Below are 16,915 nucleotides of genomic sequence, written 5' to 3'. Positions count from 1 at the left end.
GCTTGTGTCCAAACTTTATCTTTCCTTGAGGCTTTGCTTGTGGATGTTTTCAAGTCATTGTCTTCTGAGTTTGTCTTGAGCTTCCCTGCCACCATAGTAAATTATGAGCAGATTCTTTTTGTTGCTGTTTGCTTATTTTTCTAGCCTATTTCTTGACTGCTCACCTTTTGGGGGGTGGGGAGGGATGCAGATTAATGTCTAGCCTGAGCTTCTATTTTATCTTTCTGCTTTCACAGCTCAATCTGGCATCCTGTAGGTTTTTGGTGCCTCCAAAATGGTTGTGATCTGGGGAACAGTCTGGTCACTGCCCTCTTGGTCTGCATTTTGGTCCCTTACCAAGTAGGGCCACCTGCTCCCATGTAACTGCTACCCATTCCTCCTCTGCCCTGAAATTGTGACCTAGAACCTGGTAATGAGCAACTGAAAAAGCAAAATGATACCTGATCCTACCCCCAGTGCTAGTATAGGGGTCTCCAGCATCTCTTTCTGACCAGGTATTTGGTCCCCTTACCATCCGTAGACCCTGGAGTTGTGTCTCCCTGCTGCTGCTACCTTATCTGTTATGCTCAAGGATAGCCCCAACCCTAGTGGCCATAGTGGGCTGGAAAAATAACTCCTTGTGACTTTTCTTGGCTTTTCCACTCAGAATTTTGTTTAGTTTTTTTAATCTGTGGTTATTTTTGTAGGAGAAGTTTTGGGGGAGGTTTGGCATGTATGACCTCTTACTCCACCATATTGACTCCACTCCCTCACCAAGAACGGGAATAGGATAAAGTTTGAAAAGAAATAAGACACTGTAGCACTATAACAAATTTATGTAAACAGTTAATTCCCCTTAAAGAACTTAAGTCTAGAACACTTAAAAGTAATGAAATAAAAAAGAGAATACTACTATAATTTTAATCTTTTTTTTTAAAGTGAGGCAATTGGGGTTAAGTGACTTGCCCAAGGTCACACAGCTTGTAAGTGTTAAGTGTCTGAGGCCAGATTTGAACTCAGGTCCTTCTGACTCCAGGGCCAGTGCGACACCCTAGCTGCCCCGATAATTTAATCTTACTGTTTCATTCCTTTCCTAAATAAACAGACTTCCAGGAGTTATTTCCCTAGCTAATCTCTAGGTTTCCCTATATCAGAAAGAATAGTATCTAACTAATCTTACAAGTGTACACAGGATACTGAGAGAAGAAATTTTATGCACTAGGAAGATAGATATAGGAAGGAAGGCCAATTTATATCTCTTACATATAATTCTAATAGAAACAAGCCAATCAACAAGTAATGCGTTCAGAAAGATGAAATCAAAACTGGGAGTTTATATGACTTGTTTCTCCCAAGACTTCATCAAAATGAGCTTCTAGCACCATCTTTCTGTTTTCTCTCTATCAGAACATTCCAGTCAACACTGACAAACTCAATCATGTTTTACTGTGATGTTTTCTATCTAGTATAACCTCCTTCATCTTCTTCTTTCAAAAAAAACCTTCTCTGACACTTGTGATATATACTCTCCTCTTTTTGTTGATAAGGAAAAATTGGAATAAAAGTATTAATCTTGGAAATGTTGAAAAATTATCTACACCCTCAAAATAACTGTGCATTTACTGTTTTCGTCTACAGGTACAGTGTTGTGTCTAGAATGTGAGGCTCTGAAGACAAAGCTCCTTATTTTTTTTAAGTTTGAGCCATTCCCAAAACAATATTCAAAATATGTTACAAATAAATCTTACAATTATATAGTATTCTATTTTACAAACTGGCTGTAAAACACTTCTCCTTTACTGTCCAACCAGCTCCCTTCTGGCTTAGTAAAGCCTTCTAACTACAAACAGCCCCCTCCCAGTGCAATAAACTCCCTACCTGTAAGTAGATAAGCAAGAGCAGCCCCATCCTGCAGCTGGCTTCGTTCCTGGCCTTCTCTCTTCCAAACCAATCATAAAACAGCCTAACTTCTGACCTCTTTTAGGCAGAGTTGGGCAGCCAACAGGGAGGAACAGAGAGGGGATAGAATAACACTGTGTGCATGTATAAAAGAGAGAAACATTAAAAATAAATTATAAATGACAGCAGGGAGTACTTTGTGTGTGCTAGAGAGCTCAAGAGACATACAAAGTCTAGGAAGAATTAATGGTATCAACAGTGGTGAAAAGAGTAGCCCATAGATTAATAAAAAGTAATTTCATCAAGTTGAAAAGACTGAGAAAGAGAAGGGGGTGAAAGAGATAAAGGAAGAGAAGAATAAATAGTGGGTGATCGATCAGAAGGATTACTGTAACCTAAATGGAGGGGAAAAGGTGGGTTGTTGCTCAGTCATTTTAGTCATGTCCAACTCTGCAACCCCATTTGGGGTTTTCTTGGCAAAGACAAAGAGTGATTTGCCATTTTTTCTCCAGCTCATTTTACAGATGAGGAAACTGAGGCAAACAGGGTTAAGTGACTTGCCCAGGGTCACACAGCTTGCAAGTGTCTGAGGTCAGACTGGAACTTAGGTCTTCCTGACTTCAGGCACAGGAGAGGGAAAGGATAAAAGGTAATACAGAAGAAAAGAGGAAAAGGGAAAGAAAAAAAAGGGAATGGTGGTAATGAATCTACTCTGGTTTCTCTGATCATATAATTTTTTTCTTTTCTCATGAGCTTGGAAAATGGGGTGTGTCTCTTAATGTGATGCTTTCTAATGGGGGGTATGGGGAGAAGCATTTATAGAGCATCTTCTGTTGTGCCAGGCACTGTGCTCAGCATTTCCCAAATATGATCTCATGATCTTCACAAGCCTGGAGGCAGTAATAGCCAACAGCTAACAGATACAGCTAGCTCAGTGGATAGAGCGCTGTGCCTGAAGTCAGGAAGACTATCTTCATGAGTTCAAATCTGGCCCCAGACACTTACTAGCTGTGTGCCCCATGGCAAGTCTGCTTGCCTCAGTTTCCTCATCTGTAAAATGAACTGGAGAAGGCATAGCAAACCACTCCAGTATCTCTGCCAAAAAAGCCTCAAATGGGGTCATGAAGAGTTGGAAATGACTAAAACAACTAAACATTTATACAGTGCTTACTATGTGCTAGCTTCTCTGTTAAGCACTTTACAAATATTATTTCATTTGATCCTCACAACAATCCTGTGGAGTAGGTTCTATTATTACCTCCATTCACAGATGAGGAAAAACTGAGATAAACAGAGATTAAGTGACTTGCCCCATCACATAGCTAGTAAGTGTTGGAGACCAGATATGAACTCAAGGTCTTCTTGACTCCAGGTCCAGTGCTCTAACCATTGTACCACACCAGTCGCCACCTAATGCTCAAGAGCACAAATGTGATTTTTCCTTCCATTCTTAAACCTGTCTCTGCTCATCTTTCTTCCTACTTTAGATTCTGGTTCTCTTTTCTCCCCTTCCACCTACCAAAAAGCCTGCCATGATCACTTGGTTATAATGCCCTTTCCCAATCGGGTACCAGCCCACTCTCAGCTGACTGCCACCTGTAACTCTCCTTCACCCACTCTACACCCCATAGCCACTGGCACATTGGCTTCTCTCTGTACACTGTGGTTCTCACCTCTACCTCTCAGAGTCCCTGGCCTCCCTGAAGGTGCAGTTTTAGGTGCCACCTCCTCTTGTCTATTCCCCCAGAAATCCCTTTGTATTGGCTTTTTTACATTTGTCACATTTTGTACATCTTGTTTTCCCACTAATGTAAAGATTCTTATCTGGGGTCCATGAATAAATATATATATATACCACACACACACATACATACGTATATATTTTAAAATATTTTGATAACTATATTTAAATATAAATTTGGATTCCTCTGTGATCTTATGCATTTATCCTATGCATTTAAAAAACATAATCCCAAGAAAGGGTCCAGAGGCTCCATTAGGCTGCCTGAGGGGGCCATGGCACCCAACAGGGTGAAGAAGCCCTGCCCATATGAACAGAATGTCGGATCCTTGAGAACAGGAAAAGATTTTACTTCCTGCCTTTGGACCCCCAGAGCCAGGCATCACCGCTGGCTTAATAAAATCCTGTTGAATGAATGACTAACTACTAACCCAACCCAGCTGAGACAACTCCTTCAGCAATCACATACCCAATGTGTTACTAGATTAAACGACTTGTTTGATGCAGTGCTTTGTAGGGGGACGTATTCTTGTCATTTCGTGTACACAAGCTATGCTCCATCTATGCTCCAGGTGCTACCCCCTCCTCATCCCTACCCTGAAAGGGCCGTTTCTAGCCATCACAATGACTGATGATGCCAACCAACGCACCACACTTCAGGACAACATTCCGGATTAAAAGACTTAAGCAAAATCATAGAGCTGAGTCAGAGGATCACAAAGTCTAACCTGTGAAAGTCTAATCCAAAGTCTCATTTCTAAACAGGAATCTTCTCTATAACATCCCAGCAGGTGATCATCCACTTAATGCTTTAAGACCTCTAAGGATAGAGAGCTGGCACCTCCTCAGGCTAGACTGCTCCATTTCTCAATAACTCTACTTCTTAGGAAGTTTTTCCTTACATGGAACTAAAATCTGTCTCTGCATCTTCCACCCATCAATCCCTAATCCTACCCCTTGCATCACACTGAACAAGTAATCTCTCTCTTACATGTCAAACCTTGAAATATCTCAAAATAACCTATAATAGCCCCAAGTCTTCTCTTTTCCAGGTTTAACATCCCCCCCGCCTCGGGCCCAGAGCAATGAGGATTAAGTGGACTCGCCCAGGGTCACACAGCTAATAAGTGTCAAGTGTCTGAGCCAGATTTGAACTTAGGTCTTCCTGAATCCAGGGCCAGTGCTTTATCCACTGTGCCACCTAGCCTCCTCCCCTTCCCCTCTCCCCCAGTTTTTCCAATGGATCCTAGAGTGACATTTTTTTTCAATTTCTGTCCTATATGGTTGTTCCCTAAAACTCCAGCTTAATAGCCTTCTTCCTTTTTTTTTTTTTGGTGGGGCAATGAGGGTTAAGTGACTTGTCCAGGGTCACACAGCTAATGTCAAGTGTCTGAGGTTTGGATTTGAACTCAGGTCCTCCTGAATCCAGGGCTGGTGCTGTATCCACTACGCCACCTAGCTGCCCCCCTAATATCCTTCTTAAAATGTGCACACACACACACCACACACACAAACACACACACCAGCTCCCAGAACTGAACACAATAATTTATGTGTATTTTGGCTAGTAAAAATACGGGGGGGGGGGGGGGGGGGGGGGGGGGGGGGGCCGGCAGCTAGGTGGCACAGTGGATAAAGCACTGGCCCTGGATTCAGGAGGACCTAGGTCAAGTCCGACCTCAGACACTTGACACTTACTAGCTGTGTGACCTTGGGCAAGTCACTTAACCCCCAATTGCCCTGCCCCCAAAAAACAAAAACAAAAAAACAGGGGGACTCTCACCCACACTGGGCATTATACTTTTAGTAATTGTAGTACAAGACTGCTTAAGTCTTAGAGCTCAATAGTAAGTCAATCAACAGATTAATGAACACCTAGTCTAAAGCATAACACAGTACAAGATTCTTATAAAATCCAAAAATCTAGTTTATTTATTGTATACTTTTTTTTTGTGCAGGCAATGGGGGGTTAAGTGACTTGCCCAGGGTCACACAGCTAGTAAGTGTCAAGTGTCTGAGGCTGGATTTGAACTCAGGTACTCCTGAATTCAGGGCCAGTGCTTTAACCACTTCGCCATCTAGCTACCCCTTATTTGTATACTTTTCAAACTTAGTCCTAATCTGTCTTTTCCTGGAGATCAATTTTTACCATCGTTTCCACTCAGAAGTGAGTGGCAACTTTTCTTCAAGATATCAAAATTAAAGGGGACCCCTTCAAATAAAATGAAGCTTGACTATGAAATCAGAGAAGTGGTTGAAGAAAGTGGTGGTTAATTCAGGGTCTTCAGAGAGACTGAGCATTCTAAGCTATTACAGCTTTTTGGGACACCTTGCATAGAAATATCCATTTGCACTTTCCAGTCTCCTCTTTGTAGCTGGAAATGTGACACCTTCTACGGCGGGCTAACGCTTCTTAGGTTGCCCCATAGGCACCACAACGGCCTATGCTATTGCTTCAAATTCTCTTTCCTGACAGATTGAAGCAGTCATGTTCTGCCTCTCTATGAAGAGGATCTACTCAACAAGAGGCAGCCAAAGGAAGAGGAGAAATACTCACGGCTCTGGCAGCTTCCCCAAAGTCAATCTTTAGTCGTCCCATGGCTCTTATAATTGCAATGATGGACTGGATGGTGTTGCTGTAAACAACTACTTTATACTGTTTGCATTCTTCCTCAGAATAACCATCTTCATGAGATGATTCTTAAATAAAAAAGAAAGAGAAACCAAAGCTGATTAATACTGCTAAAATGGAAAAAAAAAAAAAAACAACAAAAAACAAACCCATAGATTTTAAAATACAAGTGAGAAAATTTAGCTTTACAAAAGGTGTCTACGTTCTAACTTACTTCATTTGTTTCACAATGGTACTTTTACCAGATTCGCCAGCACCTGAAAATAAACAGAAGATAGTCTTTAATTTCTCATTATCAAACATTTTAGATAGGAAAATTCTTATCAAATTATCTGTCACAAAACAATATTTATTAGACTTCAGGATGTGGTGGCTGCAACTGCCAACTTCAACTTACCACACGTCCTTAGGGCCTTGTTTCTTTTTTTTTGTTTGTTTTTTTTGGTTTTTGTGCTGGGCAATGAGCGTTAAGTGGACCTGCCCAGGGTCCCACAGCTAGTAAGTGTCAAGTGTCTGAGGCCCGATTTGAACTCAGGTACTCCTGAATCCAGGGCTGGTGCTTTATCCACTGCGCCACCTAGCTGCCCCCTTGTTTTCTTGATATATATATATATATATAGATATATATATATATTCCATATAAAAGGATAAGCAAATAATGGTTCACATTTACATAGTGCTTGAAGCTTTAAAAAACACGCCACACCAACTTTCTGAGACAGGTACTTTAAGTGTCATTATTTTCATTTTACAGATGTGGAAACTGAGACCCAGTAAAATTAAGTGATTCACCAAAGCAATAGCTAAGTAAATGTCAGAACTGCCCGTCTGAAGGTATGCCCTCTGACTATCCAATGTTCTTTCTGCTACACACCTGAAAAATACTTTCTATGCTGGTCACCTTTACCATGGCCGAGTCTGCTATTATTGCATGACCCCAAGAAGTTGAGGAAGTCTAACTCCCAAGCATATGTTATCCACAAGTGGATAACAAGTCTACAAGTAGGTGGACCTCAAAATGGGGGTCTAACAAGGCCTACCAATTATTCACTCACTACAACCTTTAACACCACTGCCCCAAGTTAAGGCAATGCAATCACTAAGGCAGATGCTAGTTATAGCATCTCAATTTACCAACAGAAGAAACAACTCGAGAGATTCTCTTTTGTTTGTCAGCACACACACATCTATCTCATTTGTTCTTGGGACTCACGGTACTGGAGTTCAGAAGTTAGGAATTAAATGACAAGGCAGAACCAAAAATATCCAGCATAGTATTTTTTTTTCCCATTACATGTAAAGATAGTTCTCAACTTTTGTTTATACAAGCTTTCCAATTTCAGATTTTTCTCCCTCCCTCCCCCCCCTCCCCTAGACAGCAGGTAATCTGATATAGGTTATATATATATATATATATATATATATATATATATATATATACACACACACACACACACACACACAATAACATTAATCCTATCTCTGCATTAGTCATGTTATAAGAGAAAAATCAGAGCAATGATGAAAAACCTCAAAATAGAAAAAACAACAGCACCAAAAACAAAAGAAATAGTATGGTTCAATCAGCATCTATACTCCATAGTTCTTTTTTTTTTTTCCTTGGATTTGGAGATCCTCTTCTATCATGAGTTCCCTGGAACTCTTCTGTACCATTGCATTGGTGAGAAGAATATAGTCCATCACAGTAGATCAACACTCAATGTTGATGATACTGTGTACAATGTTCTTCTGGTTCTGCTCATCTCACTCACCATCAGCCCATGCAAGACCCTCCAGATTTCTCTGAACTCCTCTTGCTCATAGTTTCTTACAGCACAACAGTATTCCATTGTATTCATATACCACAACTTGTCCAGCCATTCCCCAATTGATGGGCATCCCCTCAACTTCCAATTCCTTGCCACCACATAAAGAGCAGCTATAAATATTTCTGTACATGTGGGTCCCTTTCCCCTTTCCATGATTTCTTTGGGCAAAAGACCTAAAAGCTTCTTAAATTTTGGGTCCACATATGGGGTCGTGTAGTAGTGTGGGGTCATGAAAAATTTTGCAACAGTAAAAGGTTATGTATACCCCTATTTTATATGCCCATATACCCAGAGTTGTGTAAAAATTTCTCAGGTGAAAAGAGGTTGCAAGTGGAAAAAATTTAAGAAGCCCTGATCTAGTTCAACCTCTTCATTTTACAGATAAGGAAACTGAGACCCAGATATGTACAGTGACATGCCCAAGCGGCAAAACTAGTATTTGAACCTAGACTGTGTAAGATCAGACCCAGTTCTCTTGGCACCATCTGTCGCACAAGGCATCCCTGCTCATACACTCGTCTACTTTTCTCTCAGATGATCTCTAAAAATGAGACTTGGATCACAAAATGCTTTGTCCTCTGATATCCAACAATATGATATTAAGAGTGAAAGGGTTTGTTCTAATATAGTTAAAGCACCATGATGTGTTTTTGTACAAATGTGTCACTGTTATAAATTATGCATTTTTCCCCTAGTCAACTATAAGAACACTATCCAATGAGTATGGCTATCTCACTATAGGATTCAAAGCTTACGTGTAGAGAAAGAGTGCTTCCCCCATCAATGGTGCTAAACTCAAATAGAAACAGCTCTTAGCACCATATATTGATTTAGAAAACCACAAATTAACATTATCTATATTCTATTGTGTTTTTGTTTATTTTGTTAAACATTTCCCAATTGCATTTTTGGAGGTGGGGCAATGAGGGTTAAGTAACTTGCCCAGGGTCACACAGCTACTAAGTATCAAGTGTCTGAAGCTGAATTTGAACTCAGGTCCTTCTGAATCCAGGGCCAGCACTTTATCCACTGCACCACCTAGCTGCCCCCAATTACATTTTTTTTTTTTTTTGCGGGGCAATGGGGGTTTAAGTGACTTGCCCAGGGTCACACAGCTAGTAAGTGTCAAATGTCTGAAGTCGCATTTGAACTCAGGTACTCCTGAATCCAGGGTCGGTGCTTTATCCACTGTGCCACCTAGCTGCCCCCCAATTACATTTTAATCTGCATATTCAAGAATTCTGCACCTCTGTTTTATACCATTTATTCTATGTTTGAAAACTATCAGCTCAGCAAAAGGAAGAAAGAGTACAGATAAAGCACACAGCTAGCATCATCAAAACAATATTTAAGGAACACGTGGTATATGTCTAGTACAGCTTTAAACACTTTATGAAGGAAAAAAAAGATGAGCTCATTAGACTGTTTTCTTATGTTCTGGCAAAGCTAGTTACCTTCTGTATATATAGCCCTAAGACCAAAAACAGTGAATTTAATTAAAGGGCTACGGAATACCCAAGTTGTTGAGTACTACTGCTCTCCAGAATGGCTTGGATCACTTTACAGGTCCACCCATGATCCATGAGTGTGCCTGTGTTCCTAATGATCCCTCCAACAGTTGTCATCTTTGCCAATTTGATGAGTGTAAGGCAGAACCTTAGAGTTGTTTTAATTTGCACATCTCTTATTAGGGATGTGGAACACTTTTTCATACTACTACTAAATACTGTACAATCTATTGTTCATTTCCACTATCTTCATTATAAATGTGATAGCCTTTTTCTCAGTGTCTGTACTCCTACATTCCTCAGAAATAGCAATAGTAAGGCCACTTCTGAATTCACTCTTTCTGACTGTGGCATAATCAATCACCCTGACTCCCACATTCACATCTTCAATGTTATCTCTGACTCTCCATCCAAATCACATTTCATGTCTTTGCTACCTAGTCCAACTGATTCTATTTTTCCAACATCGATGCCCCAATCCCTATCATCTCTTATTTCCAAATGTACCACCCTAGCACAGACCCTCATTATCACTCATCTGCACTATTGCAATAACTTCCTAACAAGTCTCTCCACCTCAACTCTTGTCACCCTCCAACCCACTCACTTGTTAAGGCTAAAATTCTAGCTAAACTGTCTAAAATATCTAATGAGTGGTCGCCAATAAATTATAAGCTTTAGCAAGAGTTAGACTTTTAAGCATTTATTAAGGAGAATAAGAATTTGGTAAAGAGAGAGAAAAAGGCCTAGATTCCTATCTATTAAAGGGAGAGCACATTTCTAGCTCCCTTCTCCGCCAGAGTCCAGAGGAAAGAGAGCGAGACCGAGCGCCCGTCTCTTCCTTCCTCCTCCCACTAGTCCGCGTCACTTCCTGAAGCCTGGTCTTGCCCTCAAAGACCTTTGCTTCATGGGCAGAACTCTTCTACAGTAAGTATCCAGCAGGTGGCGTCATTCCAATCGTTACAGTCCCCCCTGTTGTTCCTCAAGAAACAAAATGTTTCCTTGACGGAACACACTCTTTTGGGCTTTGCCACTGTTGGCTAACTTTCCTTCTGCATAGATTTAGTTGTATTTACAGGGCAGCTAGCTGGCACAGTAGAGGGCCAAGCATGAGTCAAGAAGACCTGAGTTCAAATCTAGTCTCAAACCCTTACTAACTGTGTGACCCTGGGCAAGTCATTTAATCCCGTTTGCCTCAGTTTCCTCATCTGTAAAATGAGCTGGAGAATATCACAAACCACTCCATTATCTCTGCCAAGAAAACCCCAAATGTAGTCATGAAGAGCTGGACACAAATGAAATGACGACAACGTCATATTATTCCTCTGACCGATAATATTCAGTGGCTTTCTACTGCCTGCCAAGTCAAATAAAAACTTCCTTGACTGGTACTCAAGGAATTGAGGAATTCTTTTTCTTTGATATCTCCTGACCATTTCAATTTATTTTATATTCCCCCCCCCATTACTGTCTACATTTCAGTTATGCTAGACTACTATCTGACCCTTTAATGTGACCTGTTATTTATGTCAAATGTATCACCACCCTGCCAATCACTCAGGTTTGTAACCTTAAAGTTATCCTAGATTCCTCACCCTCCTTCACCCCACATGTTGTTACTTCTCCATCTACTTCTCCATCTATCACCAGTCATCACCCTAGATCCAGGACCTCATCATCTCTACCCTGGCCTACTGCAATAGCCTCCTAATTGGTTTCTCTGCCTCAAGTCCCTCTCCACTCCACTCTATAATACGTAACACTTTTAACTCCCGGTCAGTACGCACTTGCACTGGCTGTCCTCTATGCCTGCCTCTCAAAATCTCTAGACTTCTCAGCTCAAGCATCACCTTCTGCATGAACTCTTTTCTGAACCTCAGCTGATAGTAGCTTCCCCCCCCCAATACCTGGCATTTATTTTGTATATGTCTGTAAATGAACACGTCTTCTCTGATATAATGTAAGCTATTTGAAGGAAGGAACTGCCTGCTACGAAGTAGGCACTTGATAAAGTTTGTTGACTGATTTTGCTCTCCTGCCTCTGTTCATGCTGCTCCATATACCCAGCATGTCTTCCTTATCCTATGTCTGCTGAAACCTTATCTATCCTAACATGCCACATTTCCATGAACATTCCAGTTACCTTTCCCTTGGCCTTGAATACTACTTTGTTTTGTACTTCTCCAATACACTCATCATGTATTACTGCATATTTTAATCTGTGCACATGTCTCATCCCTCAACTAGAATATAAACACCATTAGGGCAGGAACTATAGCTTATCTGAACCGTTATCTCCCCCAAAACCTAGGACAGTACTCTACACACAATAAGTACTTAACAAATGCTTAAAACAAATTGTTTTATCCCTTTATTAGTTTTCATTTCTGCCATTCACTAAGTCAACATCTCAGGCTACTCAAAGGATTTATTTTCAAAGTACCTCCCATGACAATTTAATAATAAATTATGCCTTTTCCTTTATTCCAAAAAACAAAACAAAACAAAAACCCTTTACCTACCCAGCTCCTTTCTTGATCACAACATCAAATTCCTTGTCTTTCAAGCATGAAATCTAGTAGCCATCTGTGACTCCTCACTTCTCTTCTTTCCTTACACCAAACTGTAACAAAACCCTGCCTCTTATGTATACTTCTCATATCAACCCTCCCTTCTCCATCACCCCTGACAAGTCTCTGAGCCAGGCTTTGGCCATATGATGTCTTTTACTACTGTAACCTTTTAAATCTCCTACCCTTATGTCTCCCTCATCCCTCTAATAATGTCATTATAAAGGAGTTAAGAGGTACTTTATCTAAATAATCATTCTCCAAACTCTTTAAGGGGTCCCCCCAAATCCTCTGCACTAGATACCGGCTCAATTTTTATTTTATGGAATTCCACTGCTTCCCCTATTTTGATTCTCTTCCTATGTTTACTTCCAACCTCAAGTCTTTGCCCAGACCCCCTGCCCTATGTCTACTTTGTATTGCACATTTACTTATTTCTCTTTCTAAATCTACTACAATACTAGAACATCTTCCCATTTTATGTCTGTCTCCTCCTATTCCTCAGCACCTAACCTATTCCTCAAGTATTTAGTGATCTCTTTAACTACTTACCCTATTCCCGCCTCATAGCCTTTATTCACTGTATATTATCTTCCTACTTTTCTATTTGGCAGCTCCAAGACGTTTATGTCCTTCAGGTTATTTTCTTAAACAAATCAATACAATCACTCTTGCCTTGCATAAATTCTTATGTCTACTTACAGGGTTTAGTTGTTTAATTCCTCATCTAGTTGACTTGGTTCATTTAGGAATATATCTTGGAAATGAGATCTTTATCAGAGAAACTTGATGAAAAAATGATACCCCTCATTTGTGTCATGGGGCACAGAGCACCCCAGAATTTCTCTGGGGCACACCGAGGAATCTTCTCCTTGAGAAACTAAACCAGGACAGATAACGCCTAGAGGAACCAAATCGGACTGAGCTAGCTTGGGATTCCTACCCTTCATTCTGGTCTCCCTTACCCTGGGGAGATAAGTTTGGGTGTGGCTGCGGCCTTTGTGTCCTGAAGAGGGATCCATAGCCACCCCTCACCCAATTCCTCTAGTCACTACCAGTGGGGGATGGTCCTCCACTCCTCACCCAATTCCCCCAGCTACCACCAGTGGGGGATGGTCCTCTCTCACTAAAGGAACTTTTCACGGGCAGATGGTCCACCCCCATCAGTCCTCTATAAAAGTACCTTCCAGTCTCCTGTTCGAGGAGATTTGGTACCTCTGAGCCATGTGCTTTATGCCAAATCTCCCCATGAAAAGTCTAAGGATTTCTTTCATGGTTTCCCTCCCCCCACCCTTCCCTTCCCTTGCTCCTAAATAAACTATCACCTTATTCTAACTACGTTTTGTGTGCAAGAGGGTGTAATTCTTTAAAGAGGAATTCCCAAGAACCCCAACTCCCACCAACCCATACCCAATTTCCCACCATAACATGTTTCCCTTCAAATTTTCACTACATTAAATTGTGTAACAACTTTTTGATTTTATGTAATCAAAACTGTACATTTTATCTTATGTGATTTTCTAAGTATACCATCATATCATCTATAAAAAAGAAATAATTTTGCTTTTTCTTTGCCTAAGTTTATTTTCTCAATTTCTTTTTCTTGTCATTTCTATAGCTAGTACTTCTAGCACTGTATTAAATAGTACTGATAATAGGCATCCTTGCTTTTACTCCTGATCTTACTGGAAAGACCTCTAACTTTTCTCTGTTTACATGAAATGTTTATTCTTGGATTTAGAAAAATATCATTTATCATATTATGGGAATATCCTTTTGTTCTTGATTTATGGTTTTTAATTGAAATGAGTGTTGGGATGTTTGTCAAAAGCCTTTTCAACATTTATTGATATAATCAAAATGGTTTTTGTTATTAGACTTAAAATTATTATTATATCTATAGTCTTATGTTGAACCAATTCTGCAATTCTGGCACAACCCAACTTGGTCTAGTGTATAATCTTTCTAATATATTATCATATCCTTCTTTTATCTATCTATTTATTTTTGTTATCTCTTGGTTAGTTTATATTTTTGTAATTATTCATCTATTTCCTCTAGGTCATCAGTTTTGATGGCATTTAAATTGGGTATAAAGAGAAGAAATTGAATAAACTAGGAGAAATTTTTTTACTATTGTCATAACAAGTACCAAATTACATTTCCTAAGCAGATGAACATTATATAGTTTGTTTTGTTTTGGGTTTTTTGGTGAGGCAATTGGGGTTAAGTGACTTGCCAAGGGTCACACAGCTAGTAAGTGTTAAGTGTCTGACGGCTGGATTTGAACTCCAGGTACTCCTGACTCCAGGGCCAGTGCTCTATCCACTGCGCCACCCTAGCTGCCCCCCATTATATAGTTTTTAAAAATGTGAATTAAGCAATTACTTGCAAACTAAGATTTAAATTAAATGACTAGGTTTCAAAGATTTCCTCTTTATGCAACTCTAATAGAACTTTATAAAAAGCCAATAAAATGGAATTCGTAGAAGTTGGTTAAATTGAAAGAGAAAGAACCTATCCATTCATCTGCTTCTAGCTACTGCTGAAATCTGAGATCACTTTAGGCTTTGCTCTCAATCTCCCCTACACTGATTCTAAAATATTAGCAACTCCTTCACACCACATTTCTGAGCTCCACTTGTAGCCTCTTGCTCTATACCAAGTAATTTTCTGGCCCCCAAAGGTACCTTGTATTGCTTTAAAACATTAAGGATGATTCCATGCCATACCAGTTATATTACCAACAGATTACTTTAGGAGCTAGGGAAAAAAAAAAAAAGAAATTTTATCTAGAGGAAAAAAGATCAAGAATCTCAAGGAAAATATAAAAAAAAGGTAGGAAAGAAGGGTACTTAGCAGTACCAGATATCAAAACTATATTACAAAACATTAATCATCAAAATTATTTCATACTGGTCAAGAAATGGCCAAATCCACTAGTGGAATATATTAGGTACCAAAACATATAGAAATAAATGAACACAGTAGTCTAGTGTCTGATCAACACACCAAATCCCCCAGCTACTGGAGTAAGGAATCATTTCTGACAAAAACTGCTAGGAAGAGTGAAAAGAAAAATTGCCTGGTAGTAGAAGCCAGGTATAGAACAACTACTCATATCCAAATGGATAAATATCAGATATATTGGGGGATATTTTTTTTTTTGCGGGGGCAATGAGGGTTGTGACTTGCCCAGGGTCACACAGTTAGTGTCAAGTGTCTGAGCTGGATTTGAAACTCAGGGTCCTCCTGAATCCAGGGCCAGTACTCTATCCACTGCACCAACTAGCTGCCCCATATTGGGGGATTTTTAAAAAATAATTTTCCAATTAGCAAAAATTGATTTTTTTTTTCTCCCTCCCTCCCCCCAGTGAAGAAAACAATTTTTTTTAGCGATTATTCATAGTCAAGCACATTGGCTATGTCCAAAAAATATGTCTCTAATTGTACTATAAAAGGTGCTAAATTTGGGAATAAGAGAAATTACCGTCTAGGTCTATGGATAAAGGGTTCATGATCATGACATGATGGAGAGATAGAGAGGAGCACAGAAGATAAGATGAATAATTCTGATTACATAAAATTTTTAAAGTTTTTTACAGCCAAAATTGAAGGGAAGCTGGTTACTGTGAAAAGATCTTATACCAAATTTCTCTGTATAAAGTCTCATTTCCAAGATATATGAAGAACTAATTCATATTAATAAGAATAAGAGTCATTTCTCAATTGCAGCAATGTTCTAAGGGGAAAATCTAAGCTATCAATTTTCTATATGAAACAATGTACTCAAGCAATAATTAGAAAAAATACAAATTAAAGAAATTCTAAGGTTCCACTTGCACCCATCAGATTGACAAAAACTGATTTTTTTTTTTTAAAGTTAAGTTTACAATTGCCTGAGGGATTATAGTAACATAGGCACACTAATGTACTGTTAGGGGAGCTATGAATTGGTCTAGCCATGCTGGAGAGCACGTGGAACTATACCCAAAAAGTCACTAAGAATTTCAAATTAGTCCTATACCCCCAAAAGATCAAAGAAAACAAGGCTATTTGTGCAAAAATATTTATAGCAGTTGTTTATTATTGCAAAGAACTGTAAACTAAGGAACTCCCTTAGGGAATGGCTGAACAAAGTACAGTACATGAATATTATGGAATAGCAGTGTGTCCTAAGAGATGAATAAAGGGAAACTTGAGGAAAATTTTATAAACTAATGAAGGTAAAGTTAAAAAGAACCAGGAAAACAGTTTATACAATAATAATATTGTAGACAAATATTTTGAAAGACTTCTAAATACTCAGATAAACTAAACGGCCAAACATGACTAGAGGAGCTAAGAACATGCTGCCCACCTCTTAACAGAGGTGACTGACTCAAAGTGAAGAATGAGACATATTTTTTGAATATGGCTAATGCAGGAAATGAATTTGATTGTATATTTGTTATAAGAACAATACACATTCCCTTACAAGGTAATTATAATAGCTCCAAGAGACAGGTGCTAGAGGTATTCTATCCATTTTACAGGATCCAACCAAACTGCCCCAAAGAGGTTAAGAGACTCAAGCACCCTTTAGAGCCATGTTTGCCAAGTACCACGTAAAACAAAAAACATGATCCCCCCTCCTCACCAACTGCCCCACTCCCCTACATACTCAAAGGGCTTTCTGGGGTAAAATTGACAATGGCCCACAACTTACTAGCACAGCTCAGCAGCTAGTGGACTTGAGCGCTGGCCTGGATATGAGT

General features: G+C 39.6%; 1 protein-coding gene across 1 annotated transcript in view; it reads right to left on the bottom strand.

Moving 5' to 3' along the window:
* The window catches only part of GNAI3 (G protein subunit alpha i3), a 50,731-nt gene that overhangs the window by 13,253 nt on the left and 20,563 nt on the right, over positions 1 to 16,915 (bottom strand). Inside the window, exon 2 of the mRNA XM_044003534.1 lies at positions 6,177 to 6,319. Within this exon, the coding sequence (XP_043859469.1) occupies positions 6,177 to 6,319 (143 nt within the window). The remainder of the gene's footprint in view (positions 1 to 6,176; positions 6,320 to 16,915) is intronic.

Source organism: Dromiciops gliroides, chromosome 4, assembly GCF_019393635.1.
Source record: "Dromiciops gliroides isolate mDroGli1 chromosome 4, mDroGli1.pri, whole genome shotgun sequence".
NCBI lineage: Eukaryota > Metazoa > Chordata > Mammalia > Microbiotheria > Microbiotheriidae > Dromiciops > Dromiciops gliroides.
The sequence above is the reverse complement of the archived record's forward strand: the minus strand, read 5'-3'. Positions and strand labels throughout refer to the sequence as shown.